This window comes from Sapajus apella, unplaced genomic scaffold (assembly GCF_009761245.1).
Source record: "Sapajus apella isolate SASKATOON/1434 unplaced genomic scaffold, GSC_monkey_1.0 scaffold76, whole genome shotgun sequence".
Lineage (NCBI taxonomy): Eukaryota > Metazoa > Chordata > Mammalia > Primates > Cebidae > Sapajus > Sapajus apella.
The window spans coordinates 5,889,885-5,915,723 of NW_022437016.1; the positions used below are offsets into that span (position 1 = coordinate 5,889,885).

The window sequence follows — 25,839 nt, forward strand, 5'->3', positions numbered from 1 at the left end:
AGGCTACAGTGAGCTATGATTATGCTGCTGCACTGCAGCCTGGAAGACAGAGCGAGACCCTGTCTCAGAAGAAAAAAATAATACATTAAAAAGAATAAAATTCATCGGTTCTTAAATATCCATCACTGCTACATTGCTTTAAGGTGCATGCACCTGAAGTACAACTATATATATAGAGAAAGAAAATAAATTAAAGATAGGCCAGACATAAATAACCAACGGTTAACAATAGCTGTGAGAGGCAATAGGCCTTCCAGTGTTTTCACCCATCTAGTCTTCAAACTGTCTCCAGTATACATGCCTCACTTTTATTTTTATTATCTTGATTTTTCTTATTGTAAAATAGGACGCTGTAAAATATATACACTTTGTAAAATATTGCAAGAACACAAGCAATTTGAAACACTTCATATACATATTTAAGAATTATTTATTTTTACAATAAAAATAAAGACCATAACGTTTAAAATCTATACACAGTAGGAACTAATGATGTGAATTTGCTTCTTTAATAGCTTACAGCTCCTCTGTGAGAGGCAACATAGCATTAAAAAAAATGGTATGTGATTTAATGTCAAATTTGTATTCCATTCCCAGCTGAACTTCTCACGAACTGCATTAACTTAAGCAAACAGCTTCTCTGATTTTCACTTTCCTAATCTGTAAAATGGGATAATAATTCTTTGACTAATGATTTTAATAAAATGTGAGCATTTCAAAGGGTGAAAGGCTATTCCACATGACATAATGTTTTCTCTTTATGTCTTAATTTCCTCATCTGTAAATTTTAAAAGCTGAACTAGATGAAATCCAAGGTATCCTTTACATCTAAAATCTAAGGATCTTTCTTTTATGATAAATAATATATAAAAATAAGCTGAAGTTTAACATTGTTCATTATGCTCTGCCTGGAACCCCCAAAATATAACAATACTGGCCTAAAACTCATATTCCCACATTATCATTGCTGAAAGATGCCCAAAGGGTGGATCAGAAGAAAATGGCACGAGTGTTTCCTGAATATGATTTTTTCATGCTCTTTGACTAAGCATCTCAAAAATCTTTGTAGAGATAACCAAGAAAACAACTAGTCAAAGAAAGGAATTAATTAATTTGGCTCCTTTCCAGCCAAATTAAGGGACAAAACTTTGAAAACATACATTGTTACCTACAAAAAGACCTTTCCTTATTCCTTTATTTTACCATTTCATCCTTTTCATATAAACTTGTCTGAAATACAGTAATGTACTTTGTTGGAGGAAGAAATGCCTTACGCTCTTCATAGAACAAAAGGCAAGCTTTAACCTGTCAAACTGAAAGAAGGCCAATATGGAGCCCGGGTTAACAAGGGAAAGTAACAGGGCATAAGGTCAGAGAGAAAGTGAGGGCCCAGAAAATATAAAACTAGATAGACCACAGAGAGATGTCTGAATTTTATTTCAAAAGGAATGAGAAGCCATTGGAGAGCTTAAGCATGAAAATGACATGATCTGGTTTTACATTTTTCAAGATTGCTCTGGTGGTTATATGGAGACTAACTGTGGTGGGGTGGGGATCAGGGAATAGGGAGAGAAGAGAGGAGTCTGAAAGACGAGATGAGACTGTACCAAAGTAGTTCAAAGAGATGACAGTTGTTTGGGCAAGGATGATGTGACAAAGTCATGAACAGTGGTCAGATTCAGGGTATGTTTTGAAGATAGGGCTAATGGAACATACTGACGGACTGGATATTTGCAGTAAGAAAAAGGAGAAAAACCAAATATGACTACTAGGTTTTGGGACTGAGCAACTGAGTAAACTGGATAGAGCAGGCTTAGCTTACAAAGTTGGAAAAAATGTTGTTTTGGTTGTGTTAGGTTTATAATGCCAATTAAAACATTCAACTGAAGACGTCAAGTGGATATTTGACTGTTGGATATTTGAGTGTGGAATCAAGGGAGAAATGAAAATCTGATAATAAGCACATATATAGACAACATTTAAATTAAATTCAGGGTTAAGGGGGGAAATGAGCTAAAACAAACAAACAAATACAAATTAAATCCAGGGGACTGAATGAGACCGCTTAGGGAGAAAGCATAAATGGAGAAGACAAACTTGACAAGCTCTGAGCCCAGAGGCACTCGAGTTTTTTTAGTTGAGCTGAAGAAGATGTAGTAGAACTGATAAGAAGGAAATGTTGGTTAAGTTGCACAAAAACCAGGAAAGCACGATACTCTGAAGTGAGTATCATTGGGGAGTAGAGGATTGGTCAAGCTGCCCAGGTCGTTTCTCATCATGGGACACTATGAATATGTAAAGATACACTGGATTGTCAAAGGAAGTATGTTATATGAACATAAAGTTCTAGTTTAAAAATAATATCCCCACCTCCATTTTAAAAGAAACATGTGCTCAATAAAGAAAATCTAGAAAAATACAGGAGTAGAAAGGAGGAAAAAAAAATGATCCATTCAGATTTTTAGGCCAGGCTCAGTGGCTCAAGCGTGTAATCCCAGAATTTTGGGAGGCCAAGGCAAATCACCTAAGGTCAGGTGGATCACCTAAGGTCAGGAGTTCAACACCAGCCTGGCCAACATGGTGAAACCCCATCTTTACAAAAAATACAAAAATTAGCCAGGTCTGTGATGGCAGGCACCTGTAATCCCAGCTACTCAGGAGGCTGAGGCAGGAGAATCACTTGAACCTGGGAGGCAGAGGTTACAGTGAGCCAAGATCACCAGCCTGGGTGACAGAGCAAGACTCGGTCTCAAAAAAAAAAAAAAATTTTTAGTACTTTTCTTTTTTGTAATCTTTCTTCATTTATAGGGGTTTGGCTTTTGTTTTTTAACTAGTCTAATTATATGGCATGTGTCATTTTATACCTTGCTTCTTTCACTTTCTCATATTGCTGTATATCATTCTTTAAAACGTTTTATAAGAATATAAGAATAGTTACCATTTACTGATTACTTGTGATAGGCCAGGTACTATATGAAGGCTATACAAATGTACTGCATTTAATCTTCATAACCCACTAGGCAGTTACTGCTATTATATCAAATTTATAGGTGAAGAAACAGATTAAGTAACGCCCAAGGTAAGATCAAGATTTGGTTTTCTGTGTTTTTAATAATACATTGTCTAGATAACAGTATTTACTTAATACTCTATTGTGAGAAATTGGTTGTCTACCTTTTTAAAATTGTAATTACACTTTGGTGAGCATCTTTGAGCATAAGCTTCTTAAGAATTTAGAATTATTTCCTTAGAATAGATTTCTGGAAATAGAATTACTGGATCAAAGAATAATTTTTAAGATTTCTAATACTGTCAAATTAATCTCCAAAATGTTTATCCAAATGCATTTTACCACAAAAAAAGAGTACTTTGAAAATCTACTTTAAGACACAAGGCACAGAAAAACAGCAGAGGGGGTGAAAATAGGACTGTGAAACCATAGTAAGTGGCCACCAGAGGGCAACCTTATCACAGCACTGTTGAAAATAAATTCACTCGAGATAAGAGTGGTTTTATATAAAGTTTGCAGTTTTAAATAAAGTGTTTGCACTCCTTCATATTGGATTCCACTTTCATTATAATTCCAAACAAAGAAACCATTTATTTCTCTCACTACTAGCTGCTTTTAGAAGCCATAACCATGAAAGAGTTCTTTTGCCTTAAATTATCTCCAGAGCAAGGACAAGTCAGCACTTACATGACAGTAAAGAGAGCGGCCTCATTGCTGCAAGCAAAATTAAAACTGAGAATCAGCAATGTAGACTGCTTTTTGGTACTGTAAAAGATCTAGGGAGTAATTTAAATCGACTCAGTATGAGGAAGCATTCCTGTTTTTACCCAGTATTGAAAATCATCTTTCCTCTGTATGTCTTTCCATTCATTTGTTCATTTATTTGATAAAAATTCAGTTAGCAGTTATTATATGCTAAGCCCCAGGCTAGAGATTGTGTATACAATGGTGAAAAAAAATCTGATACTGTTCTTTCCCTCATGAGTGAGCCATATGTGACTCATAACCACAAACAAATATACAATTACAAACTGTGAAAAGTGTTATGAAAAAATACAAGTATATGTGAGAACATATAATAGAGAAATTGCGGCCTGGCACGGTGGCTCAAGCCTGTAATCCCAGCACTTTGGGAGGCCGAGGCGGGTGGATCACGACGAGGTCAAGAGATCGAGACCATCCTGGTCAACATGGTGAAACCCCATCTCTACCAAAAATACAAAAAATTAGCTGGGCATGGTGGTGCGTGCCTGTAATCCCAGCTACTCAGGAGGCTGAGGCAGGAGAATTGCCTGAACCCAGGAGGCAGAGGTTGCGGTGAGCCGAGATTGCGCCATTGCACTCCAGCCTGGGTAACATGAGTGAAATTCCGTCTCAAAAAAAAAAAAATAGAGAAATTGCCATTGAGCCTACAGCATCAGGAAATGCCTTCTAACAACGTGGCCTTTAATTAAAGACCCGAGGGAAGAATATGATTTAGTAAGGCAAAGGGATCAAGGATGGAAGTAGAGGTAGATTAGAAAAACCATTCTTGGCAGAAGAAAGATCATATATGAGAACCCTGGGACCAGGGAACATACCTTGTTTTAGAAATAAAAGCCAGTGCGACTGGATCACAGATGTAAAGAAAAAGAACCCCGCTGAAAAAGATAAAACTGGCAAATAGGCAGGGACAAAATTACATAAAAGAAAAAAAAAAACACAATTTCTTCTAAATCAATTTGTTTCGCAAATAGAATATTCGAATAAAGAATGAGCTTTCAACAGATTTTTCCAGGGTACTTTCAACTTCAAATATTTTGCCACCCTGTTCTCATAAAAACATTTGTACTAGTCAGACTTGTGTGTCCTCATTTTGGGGGCGGGGTGGGGGGAGTTTCCAAGGAAGGATACTTAATCCTTACATTTAGGAAAACTAAAGATCAGAAGTTAATTGGCTTTAGTTCTTAATGGTTTGACTAAATTTACCTAAATGTGGTTTTCTTTGTTTTTATATTGCTTAGGGTTTGCTGAGCTTTCTGAATCTGTGGGCTGATGCCTTTAATCTACTTGGAAAATTCCTGGCCATTTTCTCTTCAGATACCGCTGTGATCCTGTATCTCTTTCATCTCTTTCTGGATCTCTAATTACATTTATGCTAAACTTTTTGGTTGTGTCCCACATCTTCCCTGCTCTGTTCTTTCCATTATATTTTCTCAAAATGCTTCAGTTTGGATATTTTTAATTGTACTGTATTCACAGTGAACTTTGTCTTCACTGTGTACAATCTACTGTTAAATTCATGCAATGAGTTAATAATTCACATGTATTTTTCAGTTCTAGTTTTGTTCATTTGATTTTTTAGAGATTCCAATTCTGTTGAAATTTTGCCCCTCTTCACCTATTTTGCCTGATTTTCCCTCCATTTTATTAAAATACTAATTTTGGTTAAGTCTTTATATGCTAACTCTAACATCTAGATCACCGAAGGGTCTTCTTCCATTGCTCATTTTTTCTCTTTGGTATTGGTCACATTTTTCTGTCTTTGCATTGTCTAGAATTTTTATTGCATGCTGGACACAGTATATAAAAGAACCAGAGAGGGCTCCCCTTTCATCTGCTGGGTAGATACAATGAGAGAATACTTCAATCCAGTCAGAAGTTGAGGCAGATTGAGGATGGACTGTAATTTTAGTATGAGTTAATCAACTTCTGGTTCATCACTATTTCTTGGTGATGGCCCTGTAAAGCTTTTGACTGACAGCCTAGCAAGCCTGTGTCACCTCAGTCCTAAAAGACTGTGAGAGATTCAGTATTGGCCTTTGGTAGTTTGAGCCTAGGTCCCACTGCATGCACCTTCAGAGTCTGAGAACATCTTGAAGGGGAAATAATTGAATATCATAGCAGGCCCTCTCTCTCTAAAGGGATTTTGTCTGCTCCACACAAGACTGAAAGATATTTTTTTCTACCTTTCTGGACCAGCCTTCCATCTTCTGCATAGTCAGCTAATATCCTGTGGGAAAGCTGGCCTTGTGTTTAGGGATCCTCTTGTTTCCCACCATCATGCAAGTCTCAAATGACAGCCAAAAACTCTTCTTGTATCTCTTTCCTAAAGAAGAATTCCTTTGCTTGGGTCTAGCTCATTCTTAGCCTATGCTCAGAATCAGCAAATGTCCCCTGGAAAGACAATGGCTAGTGATCATCAATTTACCTATAAAGAGTTCCAACCTTTCTGGAAGTTTAGTTCCTACAGTTCTCCTTGCCTCCATAGCTCTCCAATCAATATGATTTTTGAAATTTATGTACTTTTTCAAGTTTGTCATACCAGGAGTTTGGCTTGCTATGATCTATTCCATCCTATTTAAAAGATGAAGTCCCTTTCAAACTATTTCAGAAGAATCAATCTATAGCTGAAAGATTTCCAAATGAAAAGAACAGTGGAATAATTACATGAAAAAGCTAAGGAAAGTACATACCTGTGAGGGCATCACAACTGGCAGATCGATTATTGCATTGGCAGGGCAAGCAGCCATTCTTACTAAAGCCATAATAACCATCTTGGCATCGGTCACATGTAGAGCCAATGACACCCACTTTGCACTGGCATTTCCCAGAACTGCAAATAAAAGCAAAGACAATGAATAAAAGTAAATCAGTTTAAAAGTTGTACTGCCTAACATCCCAGAAGGAAAAGAAGGTCCAGTTCATGTAAATCATACACACTTACCATATCTCAAAGCCTTGTGTCCAAAGAAATCACCTATCAAACTCTGTATTGCTATTAAAAGCTGCCTTTTAATAGCAATAAAGTGTATTGCAGAATGCAATTTCTTAGCTAACAAATAATTTTACAGAAAAGGTAAAATGGAGGCATTTGAAAACAGGAGTAATAATTATGATGATGATGATAAAAATAATGAGCTATCATTTATTGAGGGCTTATGTCAATAAATATATTTTTTCTCTAATCCTCAAGGTAATTCTACCTGGTGAGGGTCATAATACTTATTTTACTACTGAGAGAATTCAGATAAAGTTATTGTCTTCAGCTAGTAAGTAAAGTCTATTCATACAAAGCCAGACTTTTTCCTACCATACTGCCTACTCCTAAGATTGACTGTAAATTGGTACAAGAAATTTGTCTGCCAAATAATTTGATATCTACTTGGGTATCAAGTTTCATTCTGTAGATCCAAAGCATTACAATTCACCATCGATATAGGTCCTGACTCCAGTGACGGTGTTTCTACCCTGTTCAGAATAAATCTTGGTCTCTTTTCTCACCGCAAGTAAATTTCAGGTCTTTTTTTTTTTTTTTTTTTTTGTGAGACGGAGTCTTGCTCTGTCGCCCAGGCTGGAGTGCAGCCGCCTGATCTCGGCTCACCACAACCTCCGCCTCCCAGGTTCAAGTGATTCTCCTGCCTCAGCCTCCTGAGTAGCTGGGACTACAGGTGTGTATCACCATGCCTGGCTAATTTTTTTTGTATTTTTAGTAGAGATGGGGTTTCACCTTGTTAGCCAGGATGGTCTCAATCTCCTGACCTCGTGATCCGCCTGCCTCAGCAAAGTGCTGGGATTACAGGTGTGAGCCACTGCGCCTTGCCAAATTTCACGTTTTTAATAAAGGCTGAGAAATCTTATTGCTTGAAGAGAAGCTGCAGCCTAACAAAGTCCAAGGTTCTCAGAGATACAAGCCCAAATACTTTGATGTTTAACACTTAATTAAAATTTGTACTGATCATAGTATAGAATATGAGCACTGTTTTTAAAAACGCAACAAAAATTTATATTATCTAATTTGTGCTATCAAGCATGAATCTATGAATTATAAGTAATTAAGCAAAGAAGGAAAGAAAAGAAGCCACATACATATACACAGTCTTACACAAGAGTATCCCAAGGTACTTAAAGATCTATCAAAGAAAACCTCTATTCATAAAAAATAAAATTCGGCAATATTTTATGATTCAATAAGAAGGAACCAGTCAATTGAAGCCCCTCTATACGATCAGAAAATTATAAAAAACATGATATACCTTTCAAAGAATGGTTAACAACACTTCATTAGCGTATTTCCAAGGCTTTTAAAATGTTAATCAAAATATGCTTACTCCTCATTCCTCTAAATACATTATTCAGTATACAAAAGGATAAACAGCTACTTTCAATGATGGTGTTTGCCCAACCCACAACCTACAAGAAAGAGGTATTACTTTCAAACACAAAATCACTTAATAATATTGTATAACCATAATATACCCAATGTTCCCGAAGTAGTTGTTATTCCTAAAGTGGGTTTTCCCATCATAATTCTGCTTGGGGTACAAAAAGGCTTTCTCTACGGAGGATCTGCTCCTTAATTGTTGATTAAAAAAAAATCATGAGTGACTTCATGAATCCTGATTAAGTAGTTGTCTGAGTGTACATACCATGCTTTATTTTTTCCTGGGTGATTATTTATTTATTTTTTTTTTTTTGCGGCAGGGTCTCATTTAGTCCTCCAGAATGCAGTGGCATGATCTCGGCTCACTGCAGCCTTAATCTCCTGGGTTCAGGTGGTCCTTCTGCCTCAGCCCCCCAAGTAGCTAGGACTATAGGTATGCACCACCACACCTGGCTAATTTTTGTATTTTTTGTGGAGACAGCGTTTTGCCCTGTTGCCCAGGCTGGTCTCAAACTCTGGGGCTCAAGTGATTGACCTGCCTTGACCTCCCAAAGTGCTGGGATTACAGGTATAAGACACTGCACGTGACCAGATTTTAAAACAACAGGGGGAAAAAAAAAGGTGCTTTTCTCTTTTAAAAGAAAATATAGGCTGGGCATGGTGGCTCATGCCTTTATTCCAGCACTTTGGGAGGCTGAGGCGGGCAGATCGCCTGAGGTCAGGAGTTTGAGACCAGCCTGGCCAACATAGTGAAAACCCGTCTCTACTAAAAATACAAAAAAATTAGTTGGGCGTGGTGGTGTGTGCCTGTAATGCCAGTTACTTGGGAGGCTGAGTCAGGAGAATCACTTGAACCTGGGAGGGGGAGGTTGTGGTGAGCCAAGATCGTACCACTGAGCTCCAGCCTGAGCGACAGAGCAAGACTCCGTCTCAAAAAAAAAAAGAGAAATCACTCAGCAAATATAAAACTTTGCCTGTGTGACTTCTTTCATAGAATAGACTTTACAAACTCTCTTTCATGGTCTTTCTCTGTTAAAGACTTGAATGCTTTCTGAAGCAAAGGTCAATGATATAAATGCAATGAAACCAAAAAAGAGAAAAAAAAAAAAACAGGATGTTAACAGACCACTTATGCTTATCCATATATTTGAAATGAAAGAACAAAATCCCACGCTTCATAACTGGAGAATAAAGGCGTAGAACTGGATTTTAAATAAAAATCAGACATCTATATTGTTGAGATCAGCTAACAAAGAATTTAAGATAAAATTTGCTCATCTGTTTTTTGTTTTGTTTTGTTTTTAGATGGAGTTTCACACTTCTTGCCCAGGATGGAATTCAATGGTGCGATCTTGGCTCACCACAACCTCCACTTCTGGTGTTCAAGAGATTCTTCTGCCTCAGCCTCCCAAGTAGCTGGGATTACAGACGCATGCCACCACACCCAGCTAATTTTGTATTTTTAGTAGAGACAGGTTTCTCCATGTTGGTCAGGCTGGTGTCAAACTCCTGACCTCTGGTGATCCACCTACCTCGGCCTCCCAAAGTGCTGGGATTACCAATTTTTTTTTTTTTTTGATACAGAGTCTCACTCTGTCACCCACGCTGGAGTGCAATGGCGTGATCTCGACTCACTGCAACCTCCACCTCCCAGATTCAAGCGATTCTCCTGCCTCAGCCTCCTGAGTAGCTGGGACTATGGGCACATGCCACCACACCTGGCTAATTTTTTGTATTTTAAGTAGAGACGGGGTTTCACTATGTTGGCCAGGCTGGTCTTGAACTCCTGACCTTGTGATTTGCCCAACTTGGCCTCCTAAAGTGCTGGGATTATAGGTGTGAGCCACCATGCCCAGCCTGGTCTCATTTCTTTTCTTTTTTTTTTCCTTAATGACGAGTTGCTAGTAAACTATTAAGATAGCACAAAAATTGTATCAGAAAAAAAGAATACAGAATTATAAGCATTGTGGAGCTAAGCTGCATTAAATATAACTATGCATACACTACACATTTCTTAAATTACCCCAAATGGGATTCTCAGATTTTCTTGTGGTAGTAATGCTCAGTTATAGAATTTACATACTCATGGGTATGAACAACCCCTGCAAGGTTTTAACACTTTAGAAAAAAGGTATTTTTAAGTGTATATAAATAATAATATATTTTACAAAATTAATACTCATTAGTTTTTTAAAAGAAAATTCATTGGTGTATCGTCTCAAGATATGGTACATATCTATGTTACATGAGTGTAAGCCAAATTATCTTTTTAAAGACTCTGTTCTGTTTAAGATCAGTGGGTGGAGAAGCTTCAGAATTTTCATTATTTTATAATCACATTGATTAGGTGGAATGGGTATAATATAGAAAAGGAGTATCAGGGTTTATGGAAAGAAAAAAAAAAACAGCCCGAGGAAACAGAGTTTGGTTCATATTCCAGCTCTACTAGTGACTAGCTGGCAAAAAGTACTTAGTCTCCCTCAGCTTCTGTATTCTCATTTGTTAAGTGAAGACAATTATACCAACCTTTGTAGGGTTATTGTGAGAATTAAATATTGCATACACAACAAATTTAGCACAGTGTCTGGCACATACTCAGTACTCAACAATGAAAGCAACTAAGAAGATAATGATCCTAGATCTTAAATACAGTGATCCTAGATCTTAAATATTTTCTGAGAATTCTAAGGAAAGTAGGCCAGAATTCCCAGTAAGCAAAGACAGGGGAAACTAAGTTACTTACTTTTAAAATGTAGATAAGTAATTTTAAATTTTAAAATTCTGTTAATAAAACTAAAAAAAAAAAAAAAAAGCAAAAAATTAAGGGATAATTACTAGTTTATAGCAAAAATATGGCTAGGAAAAGAGAGCACATTATAAACACATAGTAGAAACAGTTTTTGGGAAAAAAAATTTAATTGTGAAGAGAAAGGATCTGCAAAATCCTACATTGAGTGGAATCAAAGCCAGCTGGACCTGACTTGCTTTTCTGCCAACTAGTTAATGATTTATTTATAAATTTTTAAATGTCTTGACATGTTTTTTATTACCAAGAAAGTCTATTTTCTTCCTAAGATTTACAAGATATAAAGTATGTGTGTATATATATTTTTAGGGATCATATTATCAATTTACACTCAAGCAGTTACAGAATAAATTAAAAATTATACATAGTGTTTTGTTTTGTTTTTTTGAAACAGAGTCTTGTTCTGTCACCCAGGCTGGAGTGGTGCAGTGGCATGATCTTGGCTCACTGCAACCTCTGACTCCCGAGTTCAAGTGATTCTCCTGCCTCAGCCTCCTGAGTAGTTGTGACTATAGGCGTGCACCACCATGCCTGGCTAATTTTTGTATTTTTAGTAGTTTTAGACAGTTTTGTCACGTTGGCCAGGCTGGTCTCGAACTCCCGACTTCAAGTGATCCACCCACCTCGGCCTCTCAACATTGTGGGATTATAGGTGTGTGCCACTGCACCCGACCCATAGTTCTAACTGGAGAAAATCAATTCATTTGCGGTCATTTGTGAACTTTGCTTTTTCCCCTTCCTTCTTCCTCAGACAGTATCATGTTGACACTCTGAGACACAATAAAGAGATACAATAAAGAAGACACAACAAAGAAACACAATAAAGAGATAATGAAATGTATCAATTTTCTTCTTCCTCCACTTTTAAAAATGAACTTAAAGAGAACTTTTTTAAAGCTATTTTTAAATAGCTAAAAAACAATTTAGTTTGGGAAGAGACTGAAATACTAATTAATTAGCCTGAAATCAATAGCAAATTGCTGATTACAAACTCTCTCAATATATTAAAATCAAACTTTAAAAGGAGCTAGAAAAAGTTTTTCCAACTAGAAAATGGTTTTATATTTAAAAAAATGAAAAGTTATTAAAAATTCTTAAGTTCATGTTTGGGTCATGGTTTTGTAGAGGTAAGAATATAATAGTTTCTCCTCATTTGTTAAAAGAAACAATAATTGGACGTTCTGGCAAAAGATTATCTGAATTTAGTGTTCCTCTGTCTTTCTACAGTTATGGAAGAGATGATTATGCAATAAGCGAGGCTTCCGGAGGGAAAAAAGGATAGCTTTATTGTTGAAAACATTGGGCTATTATGCTAAACATTCCTTGTATTTTTGAGGGCAAAGAGTCTAAAATATGTTTAGAGGAAATCCATATTCAGGCAGAAATTCTTTTTTTTTTTTTTTTTTTTTTTTCAGAGACAGAGGACAGTTTATTCCTCCCAACAAAAGCAGCAGCTAGAGTATCAGCATTTGCACCATGTCCCCAAACCTCAATTCCCAACGGTCATGCAAAGAAGGCCAGCGATGCCTGCATATGAGGGCTGTTACTGAAGAACTCCAAACTCAGAAAGTTTTGGTGGGTTGTTACTGAAGAAGCCCAAACTCAGAGAATCCAAATCTTTTATAATGGACAGTGAGCTTACCTGATCTTTGCCCAGGAGGGAGACTTTATTTTTATTATATCGGACAGTGGAAAATCTGTCCTTTACTCCAGAGGAAGATATTATTTCTACTTCCCAAGGCAGTTTGCTATGCAAACATCCTTGAATAAATAGTCCAGAACAAGGCAGGGCCTCTGCTTGCAAAAACACAAGAGATCTTTAGAGAATTGTCTTGAAACAATAACCACCTCTCAGTGACACAATGTCTTAGCCTCTGAAAACTTTTCTCATGAGTACAACACTCCAGTCATGACGACTTTGTTTTTTGTTTGTTTTTGAGACAGGGTCTCACTGTGTTGCCCAGGCTGGTCTGAAACTCCTGGGCTCAAGCAATCCTTCAGCCTCGGCCTCCCAAAGTGCTGGGATTACAGGTGTGAGCCACTGTGTGTGGCCCAGTCATGATGATTAATCTAAACAACAGAGCCAAATCCTGCCTGTGACACATTTTAAATAATGTTTTATTGGAGCACAGGCTGGCTGCAGTGGCTCATGCCTGTAATCCCAACACTTTGGCAGGCCGAGGCAGGCAGATCACTTGAAGCCAGGAGCTGGAGACCAGCATGGCCAACATGGCAAAACCCTGTCTCTACTAAAAATACAAAAATTAACTGGGCATGGTGATGCATGGCTGTTAATTCCTGCTCCTCAGGAGGCTGAGGCACGAGATTCGCTTGAATCTGGGAGGCAGTGGTTGTTGCAGTGAAGTGAGATTGAGTCACTGCACTCCAGCCTGGGTGACGGAGTGAAACTCTGCCTCAAAAAAATTTTTTTGGCTGGGGGCAGTGCCTGACACTTGTAATCCCAGCACTTTGGGAGGCTGAGGTGGGTGGGTCACCTGAGGAATTCAAGACCAGCCTGGCCAACATAGTGAAACCCTGTCTCTACTAAAAACACAAAAATTAGCTAGGCATGGTGGTGCGTGCCTGTAATCCCAGCTACTCGGGAGGCTGAGGCTGGAGAACTGCTTGAGCCCGGGAGGCAGAGGTTGCAGTTAGCCGAGATTGCACCATTGCACTCCAGCCTGGGTGACAAAGCGAGACTCTGTCTCAAAAATGAGACAAAACAAAACAAAATTAGCCAGGCGTGGTGGCACATGCCTGTAGTCCCAGCTACTTGAGAGGCCAAGGCAGGAATTGCTTGAACCAGGAGGCTGAGGTTACAGCGAGCCAAGATCACACCATTGTACTCTAGCCAGGTCAACACTGTGAGACTCTGACTTGAAAAAAAAAAGTTTTACTGGAACACAGCCATTAATTTACATATTGTCTATGGCTATTTTCACTCTTTAATGGAGCGTTTCAGTATGCCTTGACTATCAGCCCATTGCTAAGTGACTTTTTTTGCTATTAATTTTAATGGACAAATAATAATTGTACATATTTATGGGGTAGAGTGTGGTATGTCAATACAAAGCCTATATGCATACTTTTGTATCTGTTAACCAACCTTTGGCTACCCTCCTCTCCCTTTTCACTTTTTCTATATTTAATAACCACTACTGTCCTCTCTACTTCTATGAGATCAACAGTTTTGGTTCCCACGAGTAAGAACATGCAGTATTTCTGCACCTGTCTTACTTCACTTCAGATAATGCTCAAGTTCATCCATGGTGCCATGAATGAGAATTTCATTATTTTTTGGCTAACTAGTGTTCCATTGCATACATTTTCTTTATACACTCTTCTGGTGATGGACTCTGAGGTTGATTCTGTATCTTGGCTACTGAGGAGTGCTACAATAAACATGGGCATGCAGATATCTCTCTGGCATACTGATTTCCTTTCCTCTAGATATATGCCCAATAGAGGGACTATTGGATCATACGGTAGTTCTATTTTTAGTTTTCTGAGGAGCCTTTATACTACTTTCCATAATGGCTGTGCTAATTTACGTTTCCACTAGAACAGTGTATAAGAGTTTCCTTTTCTCTGCATCCTTGCCAGCATTTATTCTTTGTTGTCTTTTTGATAACAGACATTCTAATGGGGTGAGATGACATCTCATTGTAGTTTTGATTTGTACTTCTCTGATGTTTTGTGATGTTGAGCACTCTTCATTTGTATGTTTTTGTTTGAGAAATATTAATTCAGCTTCTATGCCCATTAAAAAAATTGATTATTTGTTTTCTGGTTGCTTTATTGTTTGAAGATATCTGGATATTAGTCACTTTCAGAAGAATAGTTTGCAAATATCTTCTCCCATTCTGCAGGTTGTGTTTTCACTCTGTTGATTGTTGCCTTTGCTGTGCAAGTTTTTTAACCCGATACAATCTCATTTGTGTATTTTTGCTTTTATTGCCTGCGCTGGTGAGCTCTTCATAAAATCTTTGCCCAGAACACTGCCTGAAACATTTCTTCTACATGTTTTCTGCCAGTAGTTTCATAGTTTTTGGTCTTACATTTAGTTCTTTAACCAATTTTGAAATGATTTTTGTATATAATCAGAGATAAAGGTCTAGTTTCATTTTTCTACATATGGATATCATTTCCACAGCATCACTTATTGAAGAGACTGTGGCATTCCCAACGAATGTTCTTGGCACCTCTGCTAAGAATCAGTTGGCTATAAATATGTGGATTCATTTCTAAATTCATTATTCTGTTCCATTAGTCTATGTGTCTGTTTTTATGGCAGTACCATGTTGCTTTGGTTACCATAGCTTTCTAGCATATTTTGAAGTCCAGTACCATGTTGCCTCCAGCTTTGTTCTTTTTGCTCAGAATTGCTTTTACTATTTGAGGTTCTCTGTGGTTCCATATGAATTTAAGAATTGTATTTTCTCTTTTTTTTCTGAGATGGAGTCTTGCTCTGTCGCCCAGGCTAGAGTACAGTCATGCAATCTCGGCTCACTGCAACTTCCACCTCCCACGTTCAAGCAATTCTCCTGCCTCAGCCTCCCAAGTAGCTGGGGATACAGGTGTATACCACCATGCCCAGCTAATTTTTGTATTTTTAGTAGAGATGGGGTTTTGCCATGTTGGCCAGGCTGTTCTTGAACTCCTGACCTTAAGTGATCCACCAGCTTCAGTCTCCCAAAATGCTGGAATTACAGGTGTAAGCCACTGTGCCTGGCCTGTATTTTCTATTTCTGTGAAGAATGCCATAGATGTTTTGATAGGGATAGCATTGAATCTGTAGATCTCTTTTGATAGTATGGTTATGTTCACAGTATTAATTCTTCTAATCCATAAACACAGAATATCTTTCAATTTTTTAAATGTCTTGGTCAATTTCCTTTCATCAGTGTTTTATACTTTTCCTTGTAGAAACCTTTCACATCCTTGGATAAATTTATTCCTAGGTTTTTTTTTTTTTGGGTTTTTTTTTTTTTTTGAGCTATTGTAAATAGGATTGGTTTTTAAATTTTTTTCCACTATTTCAGTGTTGCTGTATAAAAACACCATTGATTTTTTATGTTGATTTTATATCCTACAACTTTACTTAATGCATTTATCAGTTCTAAGAGCTTTTTGGTGAAGCCTCTAATGATCCTTTGTATTTCTGTGGCATCAGTTGTAATGTCCTCTTTTTCATTTCTGATTTTATTTATTTAGGTCTTTTCAGTTTTTTTCTTGGTTAGTCTAGCTAATGGTTTCTCAATTTTACCTTTTCAAAGCCAACTTTTCATTTAGTTGATTTTTTGTATTGCTTTTTAGTCTCAATTTTTAAATATTTGCCCTGATCTTTATTCTGTCTTTCCTTCTGCTAATTTTGATGTTTGTTTGTTCTGGCTTTTCTAGTTCCTTAAGCTGGATCATTACGTTGTTTATTTGACATTTTGCTAGTTTTTTTAATATAAGTGTTTATTGCTATAAAGTTACGTTTTGATGCTGTTTGCTCTATCCCATAGCATGGTATGGAATGTTGTGTTTCTCTTTTCATTTGCTCCAAAAAATTTTAAAATTTCCTCATTGATCTAGTGGTCATTCAGGAGTATATCGTTTTTGTGTATTTGTATAGTTTCCAAAGTTCCTGTAATTGTTGATTTCTAGTTTTATTCCATTATGGTCAGAAAAAAATACCTGATATAATTTTAACTCTTTTAAATTTGTTAAGACTTGTTTTGTGGTCTAATATGTGGTCTATCCTGGAGATTGTTCTATGTGCTATTGAAAAGAAAGGATATACATTTTGTAGCTTTTGGATTAATGTTCTGCTGATGTCTGTTAGGTCCATTTGGTCTCAAGAGCAGTTTAAATCAAATGTTGTTGATTTTCTGTCTAGATGATCTGTCCAATGCTGAGACATTAGATATTGGGTGTTGAAATCTCCAGCTATTATTGTATTGGAGTCTATCTCTCCCTTTAGATTTAATAATATGTATACATAGATCTAATAATACTCCAGTGTTGGGTGCATATATATTTACAATTATTATATCCTCTTGCTAAATTAATCCCTTTATCACTATATAATGAATTTTTTGTCTCTTTTTACAGTTTCTGACCTAAAGTTTGTTTTATTTAGGCATAGCTATTTCTGCTCATTTTTGGTTTCCATATGTGTGGAATATCTTTTTTATAACTTTACTTTCAGTCTATGTATGTCAGTTTCTTGACAGTTTCTTGTAGGCAGCATATAGTTGGGCCATATCTTTTTATCCATTCAGCCAGTCCATATCTTTTAAGTGGGGAATTTAATCTGTTTACACTCAAGGTTATTACTGATAGGTGAGGATTTACTCCTGCCATTTTGTTAATTGTTTTCTGGTTCTGCATAACCTTATGTTTTGCATAACCTTAGTTCCTTTCTTCTGCCCTTATTGTTTATGATTGATGTTTAGTGGGTTTTATTTTTTATTTATTTATTTATTTTTTGACGGAGTTTCACTCTTGTTACCCAGGCTGGAGTGCAATGGCGCGATCTCGGCTCACCGCAACCTCCGCCTCCTGGGTTCAGGCAATTCTCCTGCCTCAGCCTCCTGAGTAGCTGGGATTACAGACATGCGCCACCATGCCCAGCTAATTTTTTGTATTTTTAGTAGAGACGGGGTTTCACCATGTTGACCAGGATGGTCTCGATCTCTTGACCTCGTGATCCACCCGCCTTGGCCTCCCAAAGTGCTGGGATTATAGGCGTGAGCCACCGCGCCCGGCGGGTGGGTTTTATTTTGTAGTGATAAGATTTGATTCTTTTCTCTTTTTCCTTTATCCATCTTTTCTACCAGTGAATGTTACACTTTTAAGTTTTTTCATAATCGTGATTATTGTCCCTTCACTTACAGATATAGGACTCCCTTGAGTACTTCTTATAAGGCTAATCTAGTGGTGATGAATTCCCTTTTTTTTTTTTGGAGACAGAGTTTCACTCTTGTCACCCAGGCTGGAGTGCAACAGTGAGATCTCGGCTCACTACAACCTCTGCCTCCTGGGTTCAAGCAATTCTTCTGTCTCATCCTCCCAAGTAGCTGGAATTACAGGCATGCACCACCATGCCTGGCTAATTTTGTATATTTCGCAGAGACGGGGCTTCTCCATGTTGGTCAGGCTAGTCTTGATCTCCCAACCTCAAGGTGATCTGCCTGCCTCGGCCTCCCAAAGTGCTGGGAATACAGGCATGAGCCATCACACCTGGCCAAATTCCCTCAGTTTTTACTTCTCTGAAAAAGACTTTATTCTGCCCTTATTTCTGAAGGATAGCTTTTCTGGGTATAGTATTCTTGGCTCACTTTTAAAAAATTTTTCCTTTTAGCACCTTGAATATATCAACCCATTTTTTCCTGGCCTGTGAGATATCTGCAAAGAAATCTGCTGATAGGTTAGTTAAGATTCCCTTACACATGACTTGACAGTTTTCTCTTGCTGTGTTTAGAATTCTCTGTGTGTGTGTGACTTTTGATAATTTGACTATTAAGTACCTCGGGTAGGACCTTTTTGTATTAAATCTATTTGGGAACCACTGAGCTTTCTGAAACTGGATTTCCATATTTCTCTCTAGACTTGGGAATTTTCTTAGCTATTGTTTCTTTAAATAGGTTTTCTATGCCTTTCCCTTCTCTGGAACTCTCACAGTACAAATACTTGTTCACTTAATAGTGTCCCATAAGTCTTGTATGCTTTCTTCACTCTTTTTCATTCATATTTCTTTTTTTTTTTTCAAATGACCTATCTTCAAGTTCAGGGATTCTTTCTTTTGCTGGATCAAGTCTGCTGTTGAATCTCTCTGTTGTATATTTTAATTTAGTTCACTGAATTCTTCAGTTGCAGGATTTCTAGTTGGTTCTTTTTTTATGAATTCTATCTCTTTGCTGAATTTGTCATTCACATCATAAATTCTTTTCTGATTGATTGAACTATCTGTATTTCCTTCTATATCATTGAATTTCCCTAAAAACCATTATTTTTAATTCCTTTTCTGGCAATTAGTTGATTTCCTTTTCATGGGGGTCTGTTACTAGAAAGTGACATTCCTTTGGTAGCATCATATTTCCATGCCTTTTCATGTTTCTGGTGCTCCTGTGTTCATGTCTGTGCACCTGGTGGAACAATCACCTCCTCCTAACTTTTTTTTTTTTTGAGATGGAGTCTCGCTCTGTCACACAGGCTGGAGTACAGTGGCATGACCTCAACTCACTACAACCTCTGCCTCCTGAGTTCAAGTAATCCTCCTGTCTCAGCCTCCACCACGCCTGGCTGGGGTTTGGTGTTTTTGGTATATCTTTGGTATTTTTGTAGAGTTGGGGTTTCACCATGTTGGTCAGGCTGGTCTCAAACTCCTGACCTCAAATGATCCACCTGCCTTGGCCTCCCAAACTGCTGGGATTACAGGCATGAGCCACCACTTCCAGCCTACCTCTTCCTAACTCTCTAGAGTAGTTTTCATAACTAAAGACTTTCATCTGCAGTTGAATTTTAGTTTGCTGGTTGAAAAGGAGGCGGTGACTCTGTTTCCAAATGGGTGCAGTGGTATAGTCTCCATGCAGATTTTTCATCTTTATTCAATGTCAGCAATAACTGTAAGCATTTCAGTAGCATAGGTTGTAGAAATTTGTGGCAGTGATGACCAGAAATTCATAATACTCAAAAAGAGTACTGTTTAAGTGCAAAAATATTTTGTGATAACTGATCTTATCAAAATAAAATTTAAAAATTTGAAAACTCAGAAGTAGAACTTAAAGGCATAAATCAAATGTGTCACATTTCCAGAGCCACAACTTGCAACAGTTAACTTAATTCAACTTAATTCAATTAGGACAGTTATTTTTCACTTCCTTCGCTGCTTTTTTTAACAGAAAAAATACAAGCATAAAATACTCCAGGCTGGGTGCGGTGGCTCATGCATGTAATCCCAGCACTTTGGGAGGCCGAAGTGGGTAGATCACGAAGTCAGGAGTTCAAGATCAGCCTGGCCAAAGATGTTGAAATCCCATCTCTACTAAAAATACAAAAATTAGCTGGGCGTGGTGGCAGCTGCCTGTAATTCCAGCTACTTGAGAGGCTGAGACAGGAGAATCGCTTGAACCTGGGAGGTAGAGGTTGCAGTGAGCCAAGATTGCACCACTGCACTCCAGCCTGTGCAGCAAAGTGAGACTCCGTCTGAAAAAAAAAAAAAATGGTCCTCCATTATTTGATGAGTTTCTGCATTTCAAAGATCATTTTGAAAAGAGAAAATGTAGAGACAAAATATAGGGTCTAGGTATCCTAAAAAGAAGTTGCTTCTCAAATATGTTAATATTTGTATCCTTTAACCACTGTAAAAGAGCTGTTTAGTGAAAGGATAAATTTTTTTTTTTTTTTTTTTTTTTTTTTTTTTGGGAGAGACAGAGTTTCACTCTTGTTACCCAGGCTGGAGTGCAATGGCGCGATCTCGGCTCACCATAACCTCCGCCTCCTAGGTTCAGGCAATTCTCCTGCCTCAGCCTCCTGGGTAGCTGGGATTACAGGCACGCGCCACCATGCCCAGCTAGTTTTTTGTAGTTTTAGTAGAGACGGGGTTTCACCATGTTGACCAGGATGGTCTCGATCTCTTGACCTCGTGATCCACCCGCCTCGGCCTCCCAAAGTGCTGGGATTACAGGCATGAGCCACCACGCCCGGTGAAAGGATAAATTTTTTAAAATCTTTTTTATTTATTTTTTTTTGAGACAGGGTCTTGCTCTGTCACCCAGACTGAAGTGCAGTGATGCGATCACAGCTCACTGCAGTCTTGACCTCCTGAGCTCAAATAATCCTCCCACCTCAGCTGACTCGCTGGGACTATAGATGCACCCACACCTGGCTAATCTTTTGATTTTGTAGAAACAGGGTCTCACTATGTTACCCAGGTTGGTCTTGAACTCCTGGCTTCAAGTGACTCTCCCACATTGGCCTCCCAAAGTGATAGAATTACAGGCATGAGCCACCACACCCAGCTGAAAAATAATTATTAATACTTAATTTTTGTACCTGCTGTATTCCAAGAATTAATTTGCAGTGCCTATAATTTAGAACTAATTTTCTCAGAGAAATGATTGCATAAATGGTGGCTTAGTTTCTAAATCAGCAAACAAAAACCTGCTTAACTTGACAGTGGTGAAGCCTAAGTCCTTTATACCCAAGTTCTAAGTCTTTGAGTTCTGAACCCTATAGGGGATTGAGCAGTCAGTAGCCAATATTTGGGCATGATCAATTTTACTAGGTGAAGCCTGTTTTCCAACAGGGTGGTAACAATTTATACTCTCATCAGCAATGGAATAATGGTCTCAGTACTCTATATCCTCGCCAACACTTGACATTATCAGCTTTTACATTTTTGCCAATTTGGCAGGTTGAAGTGGTATCACAACATGGTTTTAAATTGTATTCTTCGGATTATTAATGAGATGGAACATGTTTTCACACTTAACGGCCGTTTGAGTTTCCTTTCATGAGGAATCTGCCCAAGTATTTTTTGTTTGTTTTTAGAGATGGGGTCTCACTCTGTCACCCAAGCTGTAGTGCAGTGGCACAATCATAGCTCACTGCAGCCTTGAACAGCCTTGAATCCTGGGTTCAAGCAAGCCTTCTGCCTCAGTATCCTGAGCAGCTCAGGCTTAGGTGTGCACCATTATGCCCAGCTTACCCAAGTATTTTTGACATTGATTTGTAAAAATTCTTTATATATTTCCGGAAAAGTAATCATCTGTCAGTTTCATGTGCTGTAATGATCTTCTCCCAGTTTGTGGTTTGTCTTTTCATTTTCTTTATAAAGTCTCTTGACAAACAGAAGTTCTCACTTTTAATCCAGTTGAATGTATAAATATTTCCCATATGTTTTTTATGTTTTGGAGAGTATTTTAGTGAAATCGTTAAAAATAGGAACTCTGGGCCAGGCGTGGTGGCTCATGCCTGTAATCCCAGCACTATGTGAGGCCAACGCAAGTGGATCATTTGAGGTCAGGAGTTTGAGACCAGCTTGGCCAACATGGTGAGACCCCGTCTCCACTAAAATTACCAGAATTAGCCAGGCGTGGTGGCATGTGCCTGTAATCCCAGCTACTCAGGAGGCTGAGGTAGGAGAATTGCTTGAACTCAGGAGGTGGAGGTTGCAGAGAGCCGAGATCATTGCCACTACACCCCAGCCTGGGTGACAGAGCGAGACTCCATCTCAAAAAAAAAAAAAAAAAGAGTAAGAATTTGAGCTAGAATACCTGGATTAAAATCCTGGCTACTAGTCATATGACCTTAAATAAACTACTTAATCTCTTTATGCCTTAGCTCCTCATTTGTCAAAGAGAGAACCTGTCTCATAGGTTTGTTGTTAAGATTAACTTAGTTAATATGTGTTAAGGACATACATAGAACAGTGCCTGACTCATAGTAAAAACTACCTAAGTGTAGCTATTATTTTAGTATTATTGTTGAAGAAAACCCTCCCTACCCCAACATCCTTAGTATGCTTTCCTCTAAGTTTTACATTTTGTCTTTCACATTTAGGTCTCTAATCTACCTGAAATTTATTTTTGCATAACATATAAGTGAAAGGTTTAAATTTATTTTCTTCCTAATAGATAGCCAAAACTCTAGTACAATTCATTGGTAAGTCCACCCTTTATGTCCCTAAGCTTTAGTACCTCCTCTGTCATATGTCAAATGTCTTTATACACATGATTTAATGTCTTTATACACAGGATTTACTTCTGAGCTCTCTTTTTTATTTATTTGTATATCCTGAACTAATACCACCCTGTCTAAATTACTAAAGTTTTACTTCTCTCCAATGTTTCTGTATAAAAACTTTTGAAAATATAGATAAGTCAAAAGAATGGTATTCTGGATATCTATGTATATATTTTGCTTTACATACAACTCCCTAACTCCTGTTCCCAGTTTACACCACTTCAGCCACAATGACTTTGCTGTTGCTCAAATACATCAGGCATCTTCCTGCATCAGGGACTTTCCTTGCTGTTCTCTCTATTGGCAATACCCTTCCACAGGGGATCCACATGGCATGCTCTATTACTTCTTTTTGTTTTTTTATTCTAATGTCATATTCTCAACACACCTTGCCTAGCCACACTATCTAAAATTGTAATATCGCTATTTAATATACTATAAATTGTATTTTCTTGTTTATTATCTTTCTCCAAGTTCTAAAATTTCAGTTCTGTGACATTTTATTGGTGGGGTGGTTATGTGTTTTTTCCACTGCTATATTCACAGTGCCTGGCATGTGACAGGCATGCAGACTTTGTTTAATGATTGCATAATCTGCCTCCAAAATCTATGTGTGCTTTCTTCACCAACTCTTGATGACTTATAAGCACAATATTTGTTTTCATTTCAGTCCACTTAATTATTTTCCATGTATTTAATCTTTTTAAAAATTTTATTATTCTTCTTTCAACTTTTATCTTATGCAGGTTTGTTACATGAGTAAACTGTGTTGCTGAGGTCTGGTGTATGAATGATCCCATCCCCCAGGTAGTACCCAATAGGTAGTTTTTCAAATCTTTACCCCCGTGCTTCTAGTAGTTCCCAGTGTCTACTGTTCCCATCTTTATGTCCATGTGTACTCAATGTTTAGATCCCATGTATAAGTGAGAACATGTGGTATTTGGTTTTCTGTTCCTGCATTAATTTGTTTAGGATAATGGCCTCTTTCTGTATCCATGTTGCTGCAAAGGATATGATTTTGTTCTTTTTTATAGCTGCGTAGTATTCCACGGGATATATGTACCACATTTTCTTTATCCAGTCCACCATTGATGGACATCAGGATTAATTCCATGTCTTTGCAATTGTGAATAACATGCACTTAATCTTGACCCTTTGTCACATGTAAATAAACCTCTTAGAATCTTGGAAACAGAATATTCATTCTAGGTGAGCAAAATGAAACATTTAATGACTAGCCCATGATAGGCCAATCAACCTTGTAAGACAGTGATCCCTCAGGTTTATTCTTTAAAGTAAGATAAAGAAGAGCAGACAGAAAAAAAAAAAAGTCCTAGCCCTCAAAGAAAAATCCATTTTTCTCAACCTCATATTCCATCATGACCCTACTGAAAGGACTTCTTTAGCTTATACAATTCTCATATAAACAAAACATCGTGGTTGAAATGCCTCAAACAAACCCCTTCTTTCTTAGTTCTAGTTTGCAACTGCGTGTAAGTTGACCTTAGGTTTTGGGGACAACATACTCAGAGCCACCAACATAGATCAGTGGTTCTGAAACTTTAGCATGCTGATTGCTGGGCCCTGTCCCAGAGTTTTTTATTCAATAGGTCTGTTGTTGGGCCTAGGAATTTGCATTTCCAAGTAATTTCCAGATTATACTGATATTGCTGGTCTGGGGACCGTAACTGGAGAACCACTATACTAAATTAACTGTACTTATTTCACTCCATTTTTTATATCCCTATCCCTGACTGGTAAAGCTGCTTAATTTCCACTTTTAGGCATAGTGAAGAACTCTGAATTTGGTATCAATCCTGACCTAAGAAGAGGGTACGTAAGGCAATCAACCTCAGTGGTCTGTCAAGTCTCATTTGCTACTGGTTCCTTTGTCCTTAGTCCCCTATATTCCTAATGATTAATTACAACTATTTTCTCTAGCCTCTCAATGCCTGGCTCCTGGCCTCAGTTGCCCTGCCTCTCCACTTTCCACCCCAAAGACTAGGTCCATGACACTTGATTTCAGACTTCTCACATATCAAATGCCTGCCTTTAAACTTAAACCCAAGCAAGTCAGATATTCTGACACCCAAACCATGGACATAGCTTTAAATTTTTATAATGCCCTAATTCCTGCCTTTTCCTTTCAAATGATTCTTTATGTATACTCTCAACACGTTTTATTGTTGCCTTCTATTTAGTATTTATTTTCACTGTAGCCTAGGTCTGATTTCTAGATTTGTATTTACATAGGCCAGTACCAAAACTGATGAGTCATAACCACACTTACACTGAGACGCTCACACTGCCATATCTAATCTTGACCATTCTATTTCAGGATACAGTAGGAAGAGACGTGGAGCCGGAAAGATCTGGGCTCAAATCTAAATTCTGCCATTTATTAGTTATGCCATGTCACTAAGTAACTTAGCTGCTAAGAACAAAATGGATGAGTTGTTTGAGAAGTCAGAGAGGTTTTATGTGTAAAACATCAAGCATAGAGGTTTAAAGTGTTCAGTGAATGTTAATTTCCTTCTGTTCCTCCTGCTGCCTCTCCTGGATTATGCAGCTTCTTTAGGTGAACATGTTAGTCAAGAAAACTAATATATTTCTCTGTAAAAATGTTTCCTTCAAATATCCCACAATATCTGTTTTACTGGACATTCTATTCAATTGCTGAACCCTTTGAAAATCAATTCAAGGCCAGCAAAAGTAAAATTTAATTAAAGAAATGGTCATGGTGTATGTGTTGGAAATTGGTAAAAGAGAAGGAAGAGATTTTGACAATATAAGCCATATTTCCTTTACTGCTTTTGGCAATGTGAGAAACATGCCTATGCTCCTTCTGTAGTATATGTAGAAAACTCCAAACTGAAAAACTAAATTGAAAACCCCAAATTGTTGAAACACATGAAATATACCAGATAATTCATTTAATCTATACAGAGCCATAATAATGGAATTCATAATTTTTAGACTAGACTTATATACTATTTAAAAATAATCACGGCTGAAGCATTTGTGTCCCTTTTTATAGAAAATCTAAAGAAACTTCAAGTCCAAGTCTCCCTCTAGGATTGACAAATTTAGGTATTTTGAGAAGAAATCACATCCAGGGAGGAAAAAAAGCTGAACAGTTCCATA

At 37.6% G+C, this 25,839-nt stretch overlaps 1 protein-coding gene across 2 annotated transcripts in view; it reads right to left on the reverse strand.

Moving 5' to 3' along the window:
* Positions 1 to 25,839, reverse strand: part of MEGF9 (multiple EGF like domains 9) — a 109,028-nt gene that overhangs the window by 14,445 nt on the left and 68,744 nt on the right. For both annotated transcript variants that reach the window (XM_032251445.1, XM_032251444.1), the window contains exon 3: positions 6,466 to 6,605. In XM_032251445.1, the coding sequence (XP_032107336.1) occupies positions 6,466 to 6,605 (140 nt within the window). The remainder of the gene's footprint in view (positions 1 to 6,465; positions 6,606 to 25,839) is intronic.